Here is a 21,187-nt window from a genome sequence, read left to right on the forward strand (position 1 = left end):
ATGACTGGAAAGAGCATCCCTTGTGTATCACACACTTTGGCTAAAACAGAGTGCGTTATCGTCAGTTCCTGATCTCACTTTAGAATCCTGTAAGAATGATCGGCAGACTGGACTGAAGACCAAGAAGATAAATTTACTTACCTTTCGTTTTATTTCTTTGAACATATGACAAAGGATTCTCATTCACGGGGTTTGTGCTCCTAGCACAAGACAGGGCAGAACTCCTCTAAGGTTTTTGACCTTCTAAAGCAGCAATAGTAGCAGTCTTTGTGCATTCCCCTCCCCTCATATTGCCCAGCACATGCTACCAAAATCTTCTTGTCAGTTCCTGAAGAAGAGAGGAAGCAAGCACACCCGGCTAAAAAGAATAACTAATGTAAAAATGAATCCTTAAAAACTATCCCAACAGAATTACAGATAAGTCATTTTTCTGACTCTAAAGTCAGGATTTTCACTCTTGGAGAACAAGCGTGAGAGATATCCCAAAATAACAACACTGCAACAAGGAGTGTACAAATTAGACTAATATTCAGTATGGAAGAAACAAGAACATTTAAAATAGTTAGGTACAGTAGGGATAAAATATCCCCCAAAGTCCCAAGGCATGAACAGAAAGCCTGGATGGAGGTGTGCTCGAAAAAACAACTTTAAGACAGACTTAAATAAGGGACAACCCGAAAGAAACAAAAGCTCTAGGGATCTGGACAATTTGGGTAACAGGTTCTGCATTACTGAAAGAATAAAGCCGGATCCTCCCTAGAGACTGAATCCAAGCTTTGTAAGTGTATGTAGGACCATCTGGCTATCTTACATATGTCCAACATTAAAATATCCCTCAGACGCACTACACTAGATTCTAAAGCTCAGTTACACGTTGCAGTTGAAGTTGCCATCACTAATAAGGTGGCCTTGCATGTAAGAAACTAAGGCTTTCACGCTGAAGACTTCCTCCTGGTCCAGCTGCAGGCTCAACTGATAGCAGTCTCCTGTGGTGGAGTGAGAGAGAACCGGGGGTGTCTCTAGAATGGATTTGATGTTCTCCATGAAACTTGATGGCTTTGGGTAACTTTTCAAGGCAGATCTCTCTCCCCTCCTCCCCCAACGAAGTCAGACTCAGCTCTAAGGCTGAGGAACTAGCAGCTGCACTTAGCAATGACCAACGTCTTTCTAAATCAAGCATTTCTTTTGAAACTTCTGGTTCTCTTCATTTCTTTGAGGGAATGGAGGAAGAGAATAACATCCTGAAAACAAAAGAAATGAACTACAGAAAAATCACACCAAACCATCCAGAGAAAGTTCCAAAGTATCGGGAAACTACACATACCACCAGTACCAAGAGAAGACACCCAGAGTTGCCAGAAGCACCAATTCAAAGCTCTAAGAAAATTGTGTGACAAAATGCTGAGGCCTCAAGACAAAGTGAAGCAGCACTGAATGGAATACAATGAACAATAGAATTGGGCACAGAAATGCCAGGACATGCTAAAGTAACAATTCTGAAAAAGCTCCACGTGAGGGGTTGCAATGGAACTGAGCTGTAGGAGGGCTTGAGGCTGAAATGAGAGGGCACTCTTGGGTTCAGATAATCCAGATCATCATGAATAGGCTCCACAGATTGGGTGAGAAATTAATTTCTAAGAAACAGATTGTGAGTTGGTGAGAGCTAGCGCAGCATTTGCTTAAATTCTCCTGAGGAGAGCACCTTTGTGGACTATGGTCAGAAAAGGAATTGAGGGCTCCAGCGGGTAACCCACTTAGAGGGTGCGTTAACCATATGTGCTAAGCACTGCTCCCAGCGCCTCAGCGGGTCCAAAATCTTATAAGAATTTGGCCCTGTTTCAAGCTGGAAGCATGAGATCCAGGAATAAGCATCCTGCAGTGATGTTATTTTTAAAATAAACTAGGAACCTGTACTCAAACGGAAAAACAAAAAGGTAATTCTGTTTTTGTAATCAATAACATTTTCATCTGATGTGTGTGTGTACCCAATTATGTAACACAAACTGACTGCGAGAACCACTTTCTTTAATGATATTTAATGCTATAAAAGAGGGGTCAAATCCTTCTCCCCTTTCTACAGTAGTCCCACTGAGGTGAGTGGGTCTGCTCATCTAAGTAAGGCAATCAGCATTTGTCCCAAAGAGTATGTTACTCTTATTTGAATGAGAAAAGCATGTAATAGGTCCTCAGTGAAGCTGGAACAATGTTGTTCTGGTCTTCAGTGAAGGTCCTTTAAAGATTGGTCCTTTAAAGATTCTTATATTTGGCTTCTTAATTCCTTTCACTTTTTGACATATTTAAACTGAGACACCTAGAAATTCTTCAAATTAAGCCAAAATCAAGGCAACCGTATATATATATATATATATAAAGTATATGTATATCTGACACTAGAGGTGTCCTGTTCTCACAAGACAGGCAGTTCTACCACAAGTCCTTCTGATTAAGTCTCTATGATTGCAACAGTACGGGAGGCCAGTTTGGGAGTTTTTCAGCAAAATTATCAGCGTGATTAGTAGGCTCAGAAATTCCAATTTTAATTAGAAACTTTATTGTGAAATACATTACATAGTTTACATGTGGTGAGAAGTGCTTTCACCATGAGATATTTCAGAACATTGTGCTGAGCAAAATGGCTATAGATTTCCTTGGAACTTTCCTTTTAAAAAAAAAAAAATAACAACAAAAATATCTTCTTACAGAACTATGAGGCAACTTAAAAAATATTTTTATTTAAAGGCTATTACTACATTTACCTTAGGGTAAAAATATTTAATGATTCCAAATACCTGTTACCTGTTAAGTAAGTTTGCATGTTTCAGAAATGACATAAGTATTTGGCATTAAGACTAACAGAAATTCTTATTCTAAATAATCCTTGAATTCACTAACATGTGGAAGAGAAGCAAAATAATGCTAATTTCAATGATCAAATGGGTTTTGCTAAATAAGGCACAGTCATCAGAAACCTTTGAAACTTTATAGAAGAGTATACAAATTCAGATATATTTGTACATATTTGTGAGATTTTCTTTGATAAAGCCTGAAAGATTATTTTCTATCTGCTGCTGAGAGTTTCCAGGAACAAGTCAGAGCAGCAAGGCAACTAATATAGAGAAGCCATGCAAAGAGTGAAGACTGATGCTTATGATGGCATAAAAATATCTGCAAAGTAGTTCATTTTATAAATGGAGCATTCACCTGATATCACTGAAGTGGTGACCATCCAATTAAGGGAAAATTAGATGCGGAATTATTTCTGCAAGTAGTGTCTACATACAAAGACGTTCTCCCCCACCAAAAAAGCGACAAGTATGAGACATACAAAGGTCGCCTGACAGTAGACCAAATGTCAGGGAATGTTAACTCCATTTACTTAAACAATAACTACTGCCATCGCAATTTGCACTACTTATTAAACAAAATGAAGACTTCCAAAAATGGTATTAATTGAACAAACAATTACCATTATTTTGGTTGGAGAAGTGCTCAAGAAACCCATAAGATGTAGTGATGTTTCAAGAGGTTGGAAGAAACAGAATTTTTTTAAGACGATTTCTTATTAAAGAATTCAAACGTGAGAAATTTCTTTTTTCAATCAAATCCTTAAGGAACAGTTGCATGAACGTAGCACTGTCTGGCCTGAATGACCTCTGAATGCTGAATATGTTTTCAGAATTACCTAATTGGCAGACTTCTGTTTTCAATTTTTATTATTGCAATTAAAGTACTGTATCCATTATAAATTGAATAATCAAGTTTTGACATTAAAAAAGTCACCAAAATCATTATTTTGACACAGATTTGTATCACATACCAAAAGATAATTTTTATATGTAGTTCTGTGAAATAAATGCAAACACTAAAATATAAAAAAAGATTTTAAAAATTAATTTGCAAAGCTGAACTCATTCTACAGCTTTGAGGTAAAAAAATTCTGTAAATGAAGAAGTCATGACATAAATGTGGAATATAAAATACATTCTACAGTATTTTACAGAATGGTTGAGTTTATCATCAGGCATGAGAATCTGGAGGAGAATGATGTTAATGAGAAGCAGTTCACATACAGAACACAAAGCAATAAGTTTAAATCAGACTATTTTGGTTTGTGTAGCCCTTTATTAGCAACTAAAATAGAAGATATCTGTTGTACAACACAGCTAGTAATGGACTATACTGGAGTTTTATTATATTCTAATACAGGATCATTTATAAATGCTTTTTTTTTCATTAAAAAGCTCCCACCCTTTTTTCTGTTTACAACTGGCAAAACTATTCTGAAAGCTGAGTACATGTGCACAGGTCTGCAAAGAGTGCAAATTTAGGATATGGTAAATGCTTTACATGTTATATTTGCAAGGACTGTCTACCACCAGGCCTTTACAGACATCATCTTTTTTTTTTAAATCACAAAGTTTTGACACAAGCCTTCCTTCCATTGGTTTAACAAGAAAGCATTTTTAAATGAGTTGAAACTAAGGAAGGACTACACCTACTGGAAAAGAAGAGAGTTCTATTAGTTTGAGGTTTCAGTATACCCGAAGACCAGGAACCGTATCTTTGTGAGGGCTAGGCTGGGACCCCGTACATAGTATGTGTGCAGGTGGCATCCCTGAGTGTTCGGAGGTTCAGTGGACCATTAGTGCTCCAGCAGCATAACTCACTGAGCTGTCTTGCCAGTTTCGACACTGGCTTGACTGGGCATAATTCAAAAATGAAAAGCTCATATTCATTCCATTCTTCTGGAGCTCTGTTATAGCCTATATGAAAACAAAAAAAGAAAACAAACAAACACGTTAAGGACAAGTTATTCACAAGATGATTTATGCCACCAGACTCTGCTACTTTAGTCCCCAGCCCCCTCCTTCAATTGGACTGAATGCGTTCCTGCAGCTCCTTCCTTTCCTCAAAACCCCCAAATACTCCACGGACACCTTCTGGAGAGACCCCACCTATGTGACTCCCTATTATTCATGCAGAGAGACCCATCCCTCACGTAATCTTTTGTGCAGTAGGAATTTTTTACAAGAGGCAAACTGAATACTGGTGCTTGTAGTCTTTGAGGCAGTTGGACCATTAAGAGAAGGAAAATGCGAAGCAAGAGAGACAACAAAATGTAGGGACCTAGATTTATTGCTAAATTGTAGAATTATTTTTAACAAAAAGACTCCTGTGATTTTGGTAACATGGTCAGAGCTACAACATTTAACTTTTTTTTTTTTTTTTTTAATACTCTTCCCAATATAGACACTGCAAATAGAGATCTTTTCACAGGCCCCCTCCTGTAGAGATTCCTCAGTGTGTTCTCCACAGAGATTCAACCTCCCAATGAATAACATCCTCCCTGGTTAAAATAAAAAAAGAATAATGTCCCTCCCATTTGTGTTTTAAATTACATTTAAAAATACAAGACTAAACTCACCAGTACTATCTAGCTGGTTTGCACGAATCCAGCAATGCTGTGAAGCAGCCACAAACCCACTGTGATCAGCTAATTAAGCCAAGTTTACAGCTGCTTTGTATCACCAGAGGAGCACACAGTAGCCAGAATATAACATAGAATCTGGCCCATAATGGCTATTAATTTAGGAGCTGGTTCAGAGTTGCTGCGTGCAACTCCCCTTTGAAATATTGTCAGAAGCCACAATAAGTTCACAATCACCAAATAAATAATATACAGGCAAACATACTTTCTTTAAAATATATGTGCTACCACTATTGATTCAGGAATTAATATTGTACATTTCACTAGGGATGGGAATTTCAAAGGAGTCTAGGAGAGTTAGTTGCCCATTTCACATTGAAATTCAATGGAACTTGATGTTTATCTCTCTTAGGCACTTTTGAAAATCCCAGCTGTGGTAAAAGGTAAGTTTGCCTGTGTTTCAGCCTAGAAAATTACAGAGTTTGAAAACTTGGGAAAACAAACTGGATTCAGACTTCCAGTCTCAGAGGGAATAGGCCCGTAGCAATTTATTGGTGAGAGAAATTTAAACAAATTTGCAAGAAGTCAACATTTTCACAAAGAGTGGTACTTACATTTAATAATACCCCAATGGGATGTCTTCCACATATTGTATTATGGTATTTCTTCAAGTAATTGCTAAAAGATACAGGATCTAGCTGCTCTATAATGCTCATACCCTGAAAAAGAGTCAATAGCAATGATTACTGCCTACCTAGTTAAAATGTGTGAGCCTTTTAATTAATGGACATCACAACTACATGATGTGTTTGAGAAGGAAAAACCTCAATTCTGAATCATGGGAATCTCAGGATATAAACAGTATTTTCTAACTGTGGGTTTGCCTTGCCCCTGTCCCTTATAAAAAGAAGGGATGGGGGTATGACCTTCCAAAGCCGTGAATGATCTGACATCCATGGACTATCCTTCAAATCTTGAGACAGCCACATAAAGAATATTGCCTTCCCACTACTGCCTCTGCCTGTTCCCCTGGCAACACTACTCCCTGAGGAATTTTACTCCTATGGGCTTCTGAAGAGCAGTAGCACCAAATACTAGGCAGGCTAAAATCCACATGTGAAAATAAAACCTAATTACATATCCTAAAATTTATGTTTATACAGACACCAATAAAATCCCACCAGTGTTCCAGGCAAAGGCTGCTCTTTCCTTGTCAGCATATAACACATCACATACATGTAAAATAGCTTACAACAAATCTACCTTACAGCTTCTACCTTCCTCAGCTATTCCCCAGCTGCCTCTTGCCAAACAGTGATAGGTCCTGTCCTACATTCTCCTGTCTGGGAAATGCTTAGTCCTTAAAGTTGCCAACGGGTTAATGAGGTCCAGCTACTGATGAGTCAAGGAAATTCCCCTGTAGTTCAGAACAGGACAGTACGCTTGTCATGGGAGTGGAAGTAAGTTCACGGGGGGCGGGGGGGGGTGGGGGGAGGGGCAAGGGGGAGAGAGCATGTGCACAATATTCATGGAGAAATTCTCCTGAGGTGCTTTTTTCTGTTTTGAGTTTAGGGGAAGTTGGATGGAAAGAGGAGAAATCGTCACCCCAAGAGCGGCCATCCTCTCACACCAAGTCAAGTCCATCCATCCCCCACAACAACAAAGCCCTAAACATGGTAAAGGGTCTGCTGGGGAGATGACAATGCCACTTACACTTCCCTCAAAACAAAGAATGGCCCATTCTTCCAGAAATGCTGCAATTTTCTTGCTTTCCAAGGGATTTTCAGGAAGGCATGCTCTGGCCCTTAGCATTCCAACTCACTCAGTTATTCCCTTTCTAGCTAAAAGTCAGCAAGGGTACCAACTGTGATGTGAACACTTGTCCACTAACTGGACTGTGACCAGCTTGTTTCATATAAAGCTATTCAGTGGTGTAATAAACTTTCGTTCACTACTGACCTAGGAAGGATATGAACTGGAGAACAACAATTTGAAAGACAAGATAATCTCCTGAGCTCTCCAGTTTTCTTGTAAATTTTAATTATTGTACAGCTATGTAAAGTAGAATCAGCTTAATTGCATACCCAAAATGGAATGAGATATGCCAACTGCAACTGTGATTATGAATAGGGCTCCATGTCTGTCACGGATTCCGTGACTTTCCGTGATCTCCATGAATTCTGCAGCGGCTCCGGAGCCAGCCGCTCGGGCGACCCCGCAGCCAGCCCCATCGGCCTCGGGGGCAACTGCACCAGCTGCTGCTCAGGTGGCCCCGGGCAGTTGGTGCCACTGCCCCCGCTCCCCATCCCCCCTGCGCTAAGATTTAGTCAGGGGTATATAGTACAAGTCATGGACAGGTCACGGGCAGTGAATTTTTGTTAACTGCCTGTGACCTGTCCATGACTTTTACTAAAAATACCCATGACTAAATCGTAGCCTTAATTATGAACAGCAGAACACATTTTGCAGATAAAAAAAAAATTCATTTCATTAATGTAGTACAGAACCTACAGTGTGGTACAAGATTCATGTCACAGCAATAAGCCACTGAAATATCCTGAACTCTATCTGACAATTTAAGCAGCTGTCCTCACTAAATGGTCACTGTATTTATCAGCGTCAAATAAGCTGATTTTGATACAAAAGTTATGACCATGGAACATTTAGAGTTTAGCTCATCGTCCCAAACTAATATAAATAAAACCTGCATTGCACGATATATCATCATGCATTCTCCACATTTTACCGAAACGTCTATTTTAGCAATGGTTTACAGAATTTTAAAAATTGTACTGGAACTATTTTTTGAATCCTTGATTTCAAAATGAGTACTGCCAATACTGGTTCTCAGGCCAGTGTAATGTACAGGAGGAAAACCCCACAGTTTGAGAGAATAAGGAAATACTGCTGTCACCTGGTATTTTGTGTTTTTGTTCATTCTAAATGGCAGTTGCATTAAGCTGTTTAGAAATCTGCAAGCGTCGAAGGAGTCCAGCTGGATATGAATTAGAGAAAAGAGTACCACACAGCTCTGTAATTTATCATGTGGATACCACAATACCACCATATATGTAGTATATATTGGTTTACCAAACACATATTAAATGACATCTGCAGTGCCCAGGTGCAATGCGATGGGGAATATCTAACATAACAAAATTCATTTTTAACTCCTGGTTTAGTAATCAATGGGGCTACTCATGTAAGTAAGAGTTTGCAAGATGAGGTTCTTATTTTATATACAGTATTTCATACTATAATGTCCAATAATATTGTATTCAATTATATTTATTGTCAATTTCATAATATCTACTTTGTTTCTAAGAAAAGTAGGACAAGAGTAGAATACACATAGAAGTAGAAATGTCCTAACAGTTAATAGTTTATGCAAATAATCGAATTATTTTTGCAGTCATTTTTCAAGTTTGCTCACTTTTCTCAGCTTGTAACATATCCAGAACAAAATTTTCAAAAATCAGCAATGATTCTGGGTGTCTCTGCTTTTTTGTGCCCAACTTGAGATGATTTTCAGAAGTGCTGGGCATCCACAACTTTAACAAAAGTTAATGGGAGCTGAAGGTAGTACATAGTACTTCTGAAAATCACACCTCAAAAGCACCCACAATCAGTGGCTGCTCTTGGAAACTTTGGTCCTAGTAACGATATGAACTGATGGATTTGTAAGCTGAATCTTATAAGTGAAAAAATAAAAGGTGATGGGATATTAGCAAATAATACTTAAACTAAGCTTCAAGTGAAGCCAGATTCTGATCGCTATTACACAGGCGTTCCCCCACTGATTTAAATGCAGTTATCAGATTTACACCAGTGCAATTGAGGTGAGCAATCTGGTCCTGATTGTGGCAGGTAGTTTTTTCTAGCCAGGAGCAGAACAAATTACTCTTCATTTTTTTCTAAACAAATGCTCCCCCTGCTCTTACATCAGTAAATTGTGGCAAATAATCAGATTTTTTTTATTTAAATTGGAGATTTTTTATTTAAATCGGATTTTTTTGATAAAATGCTTTTTGAGGAAAAAACCTATCTAAAGATAGTTTTAATTAAGATACATTATAGCTCAAAGATATCTCATCATGGAATAGGGATTATACATTCTAATTCTATAGTATGAGACAATATATTCATGTAATGTTTAAGAAAAGTTTTGTAAATGAGTTCCGATAGTTCATGGATTAGGGACCTAATCTTATGGGGTTCCAGGGGCTTCTGTATAGATTATTTAGGTTAATCTTTCTATCTACCCAACTGGACAGTGCTCAGTCTAGAAGATATCATCAGATACCACCAGGCTTAGTTTTGCAGTTCTCAAACTGTGGATTTGTTTCTCCAGAGCTAACATGCTTGTTAACAGCAAAAATGTTTTTAAATAAATAAAATATAGAGATGGGAAATAATAGACCTCAACCCTATTGTCCCTCTGAAAATTTGCATACACACAGTCAATCCCTTACCTCTTTCTAAAAGTGCAAGTTTTCAAAAAGTTCAGTGAATAGAAGATTGTTGGGGGCAAAATAGATCTGGACAAGGAGAAGAAGTCTGGAGATAAATGTGAGAACGGAGGGACAGGCAGTAGAAACAAAACTGAAACTGTTTGAGCAGCATATTCCAGAAGTCTTCAGGTCTTTCTGAGTGTAGCTTTCATTGATTTGAGATCTACCATACCATTCTCTCACTAGAAGGGAAAAAGCTATAATGGCAGCAGGCCGTAAAAGAGACCCAGTTTGGGAATATTTTAATGACGTTCCTCTACCTGTGGTTAAGACAGGCATGCGTGCAAATGCAAACAGTGCAACAAAGAAATGCAAGGCCTGGTTGCCCGAATGAAACAACATCATGAGAAGTGTTCCTTCTCAGGAGGATGCTGCATTGAAGATGATGAAAGGAACATATCTGAACATGCAGGATCTTCAGATTGGTAAACTTTTTTATTTCATACTTCTTTCTTAAGGACTGCCTGTCTTTCTTCTGGACTACTCTTGAATTCTCATGTTTGAGCAAAAAAGATAGTTGTTACTCTATGGTACTATCATTTTAGATGCAGTTGTGATAAAAAATAAATAGCTGAAATAGGCAGATTTTCCTTTTACAATTTCACCTTTAAAGTAGTACTGAGTGTCAGTGAATGTAGTGAGTAACACTCAATAAAAACCATAATTTAAATCAATTTGGTTTAAATCAAATCCACCCTGCCTGCTGGCTGTGATAGTGATACATGTGTCCCTTATGCCTTATATAGGCAGGGAAATTGACCAGAATAGAAATTCTGGAATAGCCCTCCATTGCGGATACTATTCTGAAATAAAAGGCACTTTATTCCAGAATATTTACGCTGCTCATGAAGCATATGCTTAAGCGCTTTACTAAATAGCGACCCAACTCGAGCAAGTTGTTAGTTTAAGAGTGATGGTTACTATCTTTCCCAGCATGAAATTGGTCTTGTCTCCAAATAGAGTAGGACCCTCAAAAGGTAAAACATAGGGTTTTTTGTGTCTCTCTCTGTGGAGAGAACTAGAGGGAATAGCTTCACATTGTTCCTTAGCATTTCCATCAGATTCCACCCAGACCTGGATTGTATCTGAGGAAACAGGAGTGGGCTGAGGATAGGATATGAAACTGAAAGCATTCATACCAAAAGCTGAGGAAACATGGTTGATCTCCTGCATGAGGAGAACATTGCAGCGCCATTTCCAATTCCAAAGATGCACAGGCTGCACACCTACTACACAACTGCTGAAGAAAATTTCCAAAATTCATATGAAATTAGGTAGATTTTATAGAAGTCGATTGCGTATGTCCACACTAAGCGCATTAAGTTGGTGGAGTGCGTCCTCACTACCGTGGCTAGCATTGACTTACGGAGCAGTGCACTGTGGGTAGCTATCCCACAGTTCCCGCAGTCTCCACCATCCATTAGAATACTGGGTTATGCTCCCAATGCCTGATGGGGCAAAAACATTGTCGCGGGTGGTTTTGGGTACATGTCGTCAGTCGCCCCTCCCTCCGTGAAAGCAATGGCAGACAATCGTTTTGTGCCAGACACCAGGGCGATTAGAAGAGCACAGCAAGGCGCGCTGCGCATCAGAGAGGCTTTGAAAACCAGTTTCATGACTGTCCAGGTTTTGGTGTGACAGTTGTGTGTGTTTCTCTTTGATGAAAACCCACCCCCTTTGTTGACTTTAATTCCCTGTAAGCCAACCACCCCCCCCCCCTTCAAAATAAAGTAACTACTGTTTTGAAACCATGCATTCTTTCTTTATTAATTACCAAAAAAATGAGATAACGGACAAGGTAGCCCGGGTGGGGTGGGGGAGGAGGAAAGGACAAGGCCACATTGCTTATTGTAGCCACACTAAAAACCAAACTGTTTGAATGACAGCCTTCTATTGCTTGGGCCATCCTCTGCAGTGGAGTGGCTGGGTGCCCGGAGTCTCCCCCCACCCCCGACGTTCTTGGGCTTCTGGGTGAGGAGGCTATGGAACATGGGGAGGAGGGTAGGCGGTTATACAGTGGATGCAGCGAGGGTCTGTGCTCTTGTTGGCTTTCCTGCAGTTCCAACAGACACTTGATCATGTCCGTTTGCTCCCCCATTAGCCTCAGCATCGCGTCCTGCCTTCACTCTTCGCGCTCACTTAATTCTTTCCTGGCCTCTGCCCCTGAATGCTTCCATGCATTAAGCTGTGCCCTATCAGTGCAGGAGGACTGCATGAGCTCGGAAATTGTGTCATCGCGAGTGCATTTTTTTTGCCTTCTAATCTGCAATAACCTCAGGGACGGAGATGATGGGGGGAACGTAGAAACATTCTACGCTCTATGATTCTGGGGGGACTGCATGGTAACTTGTGCTGCTGAGTTCGCCACTCTGACCAAACAGGAAATGAAATTCAAAAGTTCCCGGGGCTTTTCCTGTGCACCTGGCTAGTGCATTGGAGTTCAAAGTGCTGTCCAGAGTAGTCACAATGGAGCACTCTGGGATAGCGCCCAGAGGCCAATACTGTCAATTTGCGACTGCGCTACCCCATATTCGACCCAGCAAAGTCAATTTTAGCGCTACTCCCCTTGCCGGGGAGGAGTACAGAAGTCGATTTTAAGAGCCCTTTAAGTCGATGGAATGAGGTTGGTTGTGTGGACGCATTCATTTTTAAATCGATCTCACGCGGCTAAATTCGACCTACCCTGTAGTGTAGACCAGGCCACAGAAAAACAAAGTCTCATCAGAGACCAAAGGTTCCAAGCTCTGTTAACAGACAGGGGAAAACAGAACAGAGATGGGGATTCCATATAGAGAGTGCTGTTTGCTTACAAATAAATTGGAATTCAATACAGGAACAGGGTGTCACACATTCAAATACTGGTTAGAAAAGAAAGATGACCCTGAGGGGGACAAAACCAGCATATTACTATGGAGTATACTTTAGTTTTCTCCCTCTAAAAGTAAGATTACAAAATTACTCTCATAGTGATCAACCATGGTATAGTAGATATCACTTCATCAGAATTATTAAAAATGCTATACCGACTTTGCTGAATAACTGCCAAAGAAAAGAGTCAGTACAAGGAGGCTCAGTGGCTCAATTAAATATGCCACACCCTGTGCTAACTGCAAGCTTTGGTCACAGAAATGAACAAATGAGAATAGGTGTTTGCTACCATACTTTAATTATCTCTTCTAAAAAGATGCCCATCTCAACAGATTCCCACTCATGGGCCTTGTCTACACTAGTCTTTACTGGAAAATATCCCCACTGACACAGTGGTTAAAAAACCTCTGCCCTCCCCTGGATTAGTGTTCCCACGGTGAGGAAACTGAACGGTGGGAAAGGAAGAGGCTAGCGCAGACATGGAAAGTAAAAAGCTCCAGGGATGTTTCCAAGGAGAAAAATTGAAAGGCTGCAACAGGCAACATTTAACAATAAAAAAAGTTAAACATGTCCTGAACAGCAACAATTTTATCACTCTCTCTTCAAATGTTACAAAATTATGGATCAGTCAGTAATAACTCCAGTTAAAATGTATGCTGGAATTTTCATTTCTAGCAAAACTGAATCAATTCCACACTTTAAAAATTAAATTTAGTCTTCAAATTTACCATAACTACTCTTCAGAGGACAAGTGAATTCTCTCTAATTTGACTTTATTAAATAAATCAATTAAATTAATTTTTTTGCAAAGGAAACATTTGCAAACACACCTGTGTAAGAGCTTGAAGTCCTAGAATCAGTACTGGTACCAAAGCAACCTGGAGACTCAGTGGTACCCAGACTGGGACATAAAGTCTCCAACATGGTCTTTTTCTGAGGAGACTAGGATTGCTTTGAAATAGGCTCTTTATGAGAACTAGCATTCCCCTTCTTATGAGTCTTCCCAGTATCCACCACTGATCTCTCCTATGAAGGCCTATGCGAATACAATGCAGAGGTTGATGGGGCACTATGCTTGCTCAGAGACCCAGGTATGGGGCGTATTTCTTGGCCTGGATCTGAAGCTGGGAGGAAGGTTCGCTCTATTATCAGGAGCCTGAGTCTAATCTCCCAATCTTTTCTAGTTCTGCTTTTAAAGGCTGAGCAGATAATACACATTTCAGGGATGTGTGTCCCCCCTAACCAGTGAATACACTTGGAACGTGCATCACTGACGGGTCCTGACAGGTGAGACAGTGCTTAAATCCCAGAGATCCTGGCATACCCTGGAGGCAAAGGGGATGAACCCCAAAAGGAACTCCTCCATTAAGGCAAAAAGAAGTATAAAACAAGCCTGTAGCACAAAAACACGCAAAAGCATACAGATGAATTAAAGGAGAAGTAAATAACTACACTAAACTAAAAACTAGAGGATTCTAAAGCTAAACTCTGAATGATAGAAGTGGTCATGCTACATGCTCCGTCTCAGGCCAAGGCACTTGAGAAGAAACAGAGAGCAGTTTGCCCGCAGTAGCCCTATATATCCTTGGTATGGGGCACAAGGATGTGCAGGGAGCATGCACAGACCAAACGGGCACTGCTACTGAAAATCTCTGATCACCTGAAGTGAAGCACCCATAGGGACACAACTCAAAGAATGTAATAACAGGAAAGTATTTAGAGTATTTTCTCTGTCTTTTAACACCATACAACAGCCATAAATAAGGTTAGAAGCCAGCCTACGTGACCATGCATCTTCCACATCATGCCAGTGCTTCACAGACCACATACACTGGAGTCACATCTTACGCGGGGGTTAGATACTAAGGTCAGTGCATAAGCGGAAAATCGCATATAGTGAAAATTACCATAAAGTACAGTACCTAACCCCCGTGAGATGTGACTCCACTGTATACACAGTATACACTAGAACAGGGGTCCTCAACCTACGGCATACGTGCCAAAGGTGGCACAGGACCCGATTTTTTTTTTAATGGCAGGGTGCGGGTCCCGGCCGCCGCTGAGCCCACTGCCGGCCTGGGGTTCCGTTCACTCAGCCAGCAGCGGGCTGAGCGGGCCTGTGGCTGTGACCCCGGCTGGCAGGAGCCGGCAGCCGGAACCCCAGACCCTCAGCGGGTTGATCGGGGCCGGTGGCTGGGCAGCCACTCAGCCCGCTGCCAGTCTCTCAGGGATACCAGCCGCCCGCCTCGCTCAGCCCGCACTATTTAAATTGTTATTTTTCCTCTCCTTTTTTTTTGCCGAGCGCGTATAATTGAATTTGTGCAAGTTAAATGCGTGTATGATTCGATCCTTCTGTATTGAGAACCTCTGCTCTAGAAGAATCCTACTGGTTTCCAAAGACCATTTTTTCCCCACTAGATAATAATTTAGATCTCTGAGATTCAGAATGGGCCTAAGTCCTCATGTATTTTTGGGACAAAGAAGAACCTGGAATAAATACCCTTTCCTCCTTGACGCAGTAACATGGGCTCAGTGACATTCTCTGCAAGGAAGTATTGGATTTCCTGCAATGTATCTTCATGATAATGTTGAACTTAAGTGCATTTCTTAAAGAAAGGCAGTTGAAGTAATTTTTCTTAAGTACATTCTGCGGCTCCCCGCAGAAAATGATGAGGACATATGAATCTGAGACAACCAGGAGTAACTGACACAAAAGGCTTCTAGCGTTCCTCCAGGTTCCTTCAAAGTGGATACTGACTGACTGGTCACTTCAGTACCTTAAAAAAACCTAGAAGGTCTTGCTGCTTTTGGGAAATTGACTTGGGATCATCCACGTTCTCTTGGAAGAGAGATCAGAAGCTACCTGACTTTTGTGTATGGAGCACATCTAAATCCAGACCCAAATATAGGCTGGATTCTTCGGCCAGGTCTGCACAAAAAAGTTAGGTGGGCCCTACTACATTGCTCAGGGGTGTGAAAAATCCACACCCCTCACTAACGTAATTAAGCCGACCTAAGCCCCTAAATACACAGCACTAGAGCAATGCAAGAATTCTGTTGACCTAGCTACCATCTCTTGGGGAGGTGGATTAACTACAGTGACGGGAGGGTCTACACTTAAACCTCTACAGAAACGCAGTTGTAGACCTAGGCAGGTGCTTTTTCCTTCCGTATTTTACAGTAAGGAGAGGATGTGGGTGACAGTCCCAATGGAACACAAGTGGCTCTAGTTTCCTTGGCCAGTGTGACCCCTACCTTTTCCCCACGATAGCTGCATCAAATCTATTGAAACTACCAGCAACAACATAGGTATGATCCCTGTCTAATGAAACTAGCACTATTACAAATGTAAGCTAACAAAACTTTATGTTCTAAGTCATAAGGTTTATTGCTTCCCCTAAATACAGATATATCTACATTTAAACAAAAAAATTACACTGAGGGAATTTCGAGCGGTCAGGCAAGCATTTTTTCTCATAAGGAATATTTACATAAAGTGACAAGATGGCCGATGTTAGTATGGTGGGTCCTGCACTTTTCTTGGTGGGGGGCTAAGATGCAACCCTTGCCCCTGCTCTTGGGGCGCCGAGGGCCCCGCTACTGGCCCGGGAAGGTGGTAAAGGAGGGAAGCGGGGGAGGGGTCTGGGTTTGCTCTTTACTCTGAGCCCCAGCCCTCTCAACCCCTGCGGGTTCTTACCCTCATCCCCCTTGGGTGGGGTACCTTCGGTCCTTAGACGCTGGGGGAAGGAGTCTCCCTCCCCTGCTGGGGCAGGGTCTCCCTTACTTTGGTTCTCTGATCTTTCAAGTCTTGCAGAATACCTCCAAGCTCCAGTCCTCTCTCCTTCCTCCTTCTCCCTATCTGCCTGAAGCAGGGGGTGTTTATTAGGTTCCTGACAGGGCCTTAATTGACTGCAGGTGCTCCAATTAACCTGTAGCCATCCTCCCTAGTCTACAGGGAACCACTCCTTAATTAGCCTTGGGCTTATATATTTCCCCTCTAACACTGCTCCCTGGCCCTCCTGTATCACAATAATTACATCCACTATACATTGTGCACACTCAGTAAAGTGTATGATACCAGCTGCCAATACACTGACTACAGTACAGTAGTTAAAAACCCGCTGTGTGACAAGTGAGAGAGAAAAAGCATACAATCAACAATGTATCAAATCTTGAATATTTTCTTAGAGAGTCTAGAAGCATTCAAAGTCATGTGAAGGAGAAACTTATGAGACAATTAATTGCCCCAAATCTGAAAATCTTACCATTTTATCTAGGTGCTCAATGGATCTATAAATCTCTCCTTGGGATTCATCATAGTAACTGTAACGGAACCTTTGACCTTGAAACAAAAATCATGTACAAAATAAAAAGGGACAGATTAGTAGCTAGAACACTCCCCAAAATGATTTCAATTATAATGAAAAGCAAAGTACACCTGAACCCACACCTTTGGTAGCCAATCTAACGTAAAATCAATTGTAAATCAAAAATTGGAAGTGATGCCTTTAAGATATTCATAAAAGAATGGTATTTTCCATTATATCTTTCTGTTCCATTCCAAACACCACCACAGAACCTCACCAGAAACACAGAAATTAAAACCATACCACTTAAAGTGCAGTTATACTTTGAAAAATGACCATGTAAAAATGGCATTGTGTGGTCCAATGTTAATTGCCTACCAATGACTTCATATCAAATTTGCTCAGTTTACAAGTAAATGGACGTTTTTTCTCACTGACAGCCCTGCAAAATCAATCTGGAATCTGAAAGTTATGATGTTCTCTCCTGCCTGCACACCAGAACCAGTAATAAAGGGTGTACCTTTTTGAAACAGTCCCTTTATCAGCCATAATCATACATTAAAAAGCTACATAAACAAAGTGTTATTGGTTAACACAACAAAATGGAACTCAGAACTCCTGGATTCTGACTCTGCCACCAACACCTGATGTATGATCCTAGGTAATTCACATAAGCACTGTGCCTCAGTTTACGCATCTGTAAATAGGTATAGTTACTTCCATCATAGGGATGTTGGCATGTTTCATAAATCAGTTAACTAATTTTGTAAATTCCTTTTAAATCCACAGAAGAACAACATAAGAGCAAAGAACTACAATCACTGTTACCAGGCTGTAATAATGCAGAGAAGCATGTAACACATACCTTCACTACCGCCCTCTCCCATCCCACTGATAACTCAAAGGCTGCCAAATTTAATTTAACCTAATTTTAAAAATTCCCTTTTGGCCTTACAGAGGCAGAAAATCATTTACGTTCAAAGGATAAATTTACCATAAAGTTCTAAGCACCAAAGAATGTTTAATGAAAGGGCCTGCTCAAATATAGCTACAATGTAGCTACCACATTGCTATAATACAAAGAAAACCTGTAACTTACCCCAATGGCAGAAGTCAGAAGAAACCACAAAGAGATTACTAGGATCTGCTAGGTATTTACTGAAGAGTTTTCCAAATTCCTGTTCTTTTGACTCACTCAGTGCTCCAACCAATACTGGAACAATGGTAAACTCATCCTTATGGCTTATAAGCAAAAGAAAAAAGATTTCATATTTAAAATATTAATTTTAAGAATAGAGTTCTTCTTCAAGGTATGATAACTGAAATTATAAATTTGCCCCTTAAAAGGACACTATTGACCTGAAATGTAGTTAATTAAAAAACACAATTAAAAATAGCTTTAGATACTACACCTTCCCCAAGACCCCTGCCAATGTTTGCTATTTTGCAACATTTTCTTATTTTCAAAAATCTTTTTTCTCTCCTTAGTTGCAGTGTGAGAAAGCCACAAAACCAACAGAAGAAACCAACTCTATAGAGGAAACAGTAAACAAGTGACTATGGACAAAATCAAAGAGGCAAAGTCCCCTATGTAGAGGAGCAACACAACGGATACACACCACTGAAACTGTACTTAAGCCGCAAGATAGGACGTAAGTGATGCTGACCTTCTACACCAGTGGTTCTCAATCTATTTATTCTCAACCTATTTGTTACCTGGGCCGCAGGTTGAGAACCACAGTGCCCACCCCACCAACCCCTATGCCCAGCGCCCCCCGCCCAGAGACCCCTCCCCCACAGTGGGGCCAGGAGTGGAGCCCAGCGTGGGGGGCCAGGGACAGCCCCTGAACCCTGTGGGTTTTTCCTTACTCTCTTTTAGTTATAGTAATCATAGGGATCACCTGTAACAAAAGTAGCTATCAACTGGACACTGACTTTTAAGTTGCCAAAAGTATATACAAATTTTGGAACCTCAATAGAAAACATATAACACTATTCGAATTTTTTTTTAAACTGGGCAAATGGTTCAGTGAACCAGTCACAGAATCCTAACATTTAGAGATATGGAAGACTTATTAAGTCATCTCTTACATATTTCAAGGCAGGACTGTTCCCTGCTGTACATTTACAGTATTAGTATTTTGTCAAGTCTTTTACATGTATATCTCCACATGGGAGATTTAATTAATTTTACCTAGCTTTGCAAATAAAAATTCACTTCTGGCCTTACAATTTACAGACTCGTAGATTTCACTGTTAGGAAGTTTTCCCCCAAATTAACTGTATTCACGAGTCAATATACAATACTAACTACTTTCTTTCTACAGGATGGTCAGATTTGATTGCTCAACTGCTTGCCCTGCTCCCAGTTTCCTTCCTACCAAGAAATCTCAAGTCTCGAATTTGTAATCTTAAATTTTTCTGTTAAAAAATTATCATTCTCCCACCAAAAGAGGATCACTTCTTCCTACTGGAACACACATGCAGTTCAAATATATAATTTTAGGTGTTGCAAAATAAGCATTTAGCCATAGTACCTTTCCATGGCTTTAGCAGTATAAGGCAAATGCATTTCAATACTGTGTTCATCTTCATCGGTCTGTAGAGACATACGCTCAAACATTCCAGTCTTCCACAATTCTCCATAAACTGAAAAGATTAAAAAATGTATTAAAATGCTTCATTAAAATAAATTTTTACCAAAAATTACATTACAGCGTATCTTGTTAGAAGTGGCACACTAAAATAATACACCCTGCCTCTGGGGGCTATGATCACAGAACATTCTCCGTTGTAGCTTTCTAATTGAAGTGCAACTTGCATTTAAAACCAAGTTACAACATTTTTAATTAAGTTTGTATCTTACAGTTAAGAATGCATTATGTAAAGCAGTGACATCTTTAGCATCTTCGAGATGCTTTCTACAGTCATTATGGAATAAAAGATTTAAATTGTACAAAAAATATATTGAAACATGTACTCATCCACCTAATCTTTGTGTTTTTAGATTTCCACTGACCATATGATTCTATATTGGTGAGGAAAAAGTTGATCAAATGAGCTGCTGCTGGATGTGTATGTTTATTAATATAGCACCTTAGCCATCGGCCATTGCACAAAACACAAACTGCTGAATATGACAAAAACAGTTCTCTACCTGTTTATGAGGTTACAAGTATTATCTTGCACTGGTAATTTATGGACTTTTTCTTCTAAATACACGCCCCGCCCCACCCACCCAAAACCTAGGGCTCCTAGGTGTTGCAGTAATACAAATAATTTAAAAAATACAGAAATCTGAAAGACGCAAGCTTACTATATACATACTCTTTTGATCAATTTGAAGATCATACAGAGGTGTTCTATATATCTCCACACTGGAAAGTGCACATCGGGAAAGGGGCACATGATGGGAAGGCCCAAGGATGAAAATTTTCCGGCTAGGATAATTAATACAAAAACCAAAATCAGAACAACTGTACTCCCACAAAACACTGTGTTAGAAAAAAAAAAAAAAAGTTGAAAAAGAAAATGATAAACTTTTTTCTAATTTTTGGGGGGTTAAACTGGTGGCTAATGGTAGTGCTCTACTTTGCCAAGAGCAAGAGCATGGTTCAATTCTTGGTCACTTAGGGTCTGATGCTGCAAAGTGCTGAGTGTTTGAGTGGTGATCTTGAAGCTGGTTCAGTAAAAATGGGTTAAGGCCACCTTAAACCACCTAAAACAGGGTCTGCACTACAGCATGAGCCAGTTTTAAAGCCTCCTTTAGATGATGAAAACTAGTTTAACTGAGCTGGTTAGAAAATATCCCTACCGTAGTGCAGGCCTTTACTGATAGATGATATTTGATTCTCCCGAGTTAGTGATGAGTCCAACATGAGTCCCATGTTGTACACCATCTTAAGTAGCTGAGGGCACATGCCACCCACTGAGGCTTGGGTGGTATGTTTATTATCAATTACTCAAAGCTTCTTCTGATTCACTTCACTACAGTCTTTCCTGAGTTCGATTTAAACGAGCTGCTTTTTTTCTCCAACGCTCTAGTCTCCTTCAAGCACTCTGTTATCTGTGAA

At 40.2% G+C, this 21,187-nt stretch overlaps 1 protein-coding gene across 1 annotated transcript in view; it reads right to left on the minus strand.

Annotated features, from left to right (window-relative positions):
- Positions 1–4,102: 4,102 nt before the first annotated feature.
- The window catches only part of MEMO1 (mediator of cell motility 1), a 55,938-nt gene continuing 38,853 nt past the window's right edge, over positions 4,103–21,187 (minus strand). The window contains exons 4-9 of the mRNA XM_065400842.1: positions 20,442–20,554; positions 19,652–19,763; positions 18,214–18,356; positions 17,073–17,149; positions 6,043–6,147; positions 4,103–4,763 (exon numbers count right to left, since the gene is read on the minus strand). Coding sequence (XP_065256914.1) covers positions 4,632–4,763; positions 6,043–6,147; positions 17,073–17,149; positions 18,214–18,356; positions 19,652–19,763; positions 20,442–20,554 — 682 coding nt within the window. The 3' untranslated portion in view covers positions 4,103–4,631. The remainder of the gene's footprint in view (positions 4,764–6,042; positions 6,148–17,072; positions 17,150–18,213; positions 18,357–19,651; positions 19,764–20,441; positions 20,555–21,187) is intronic.

The sequence above is a fragment of the Emys orbicularis genome, chromosome 3, assembly GCF_028017835.1.
Source record: "Emys orbicularis isolate rEmyOrb1 chromosome 3, rEmyOrb1.hap1, whole genome shotgun sequence".
NCBI lineage: Eukaryota > Metazoa > Chordata > Testudines > Emydidae > Emys > Emys orbicularis.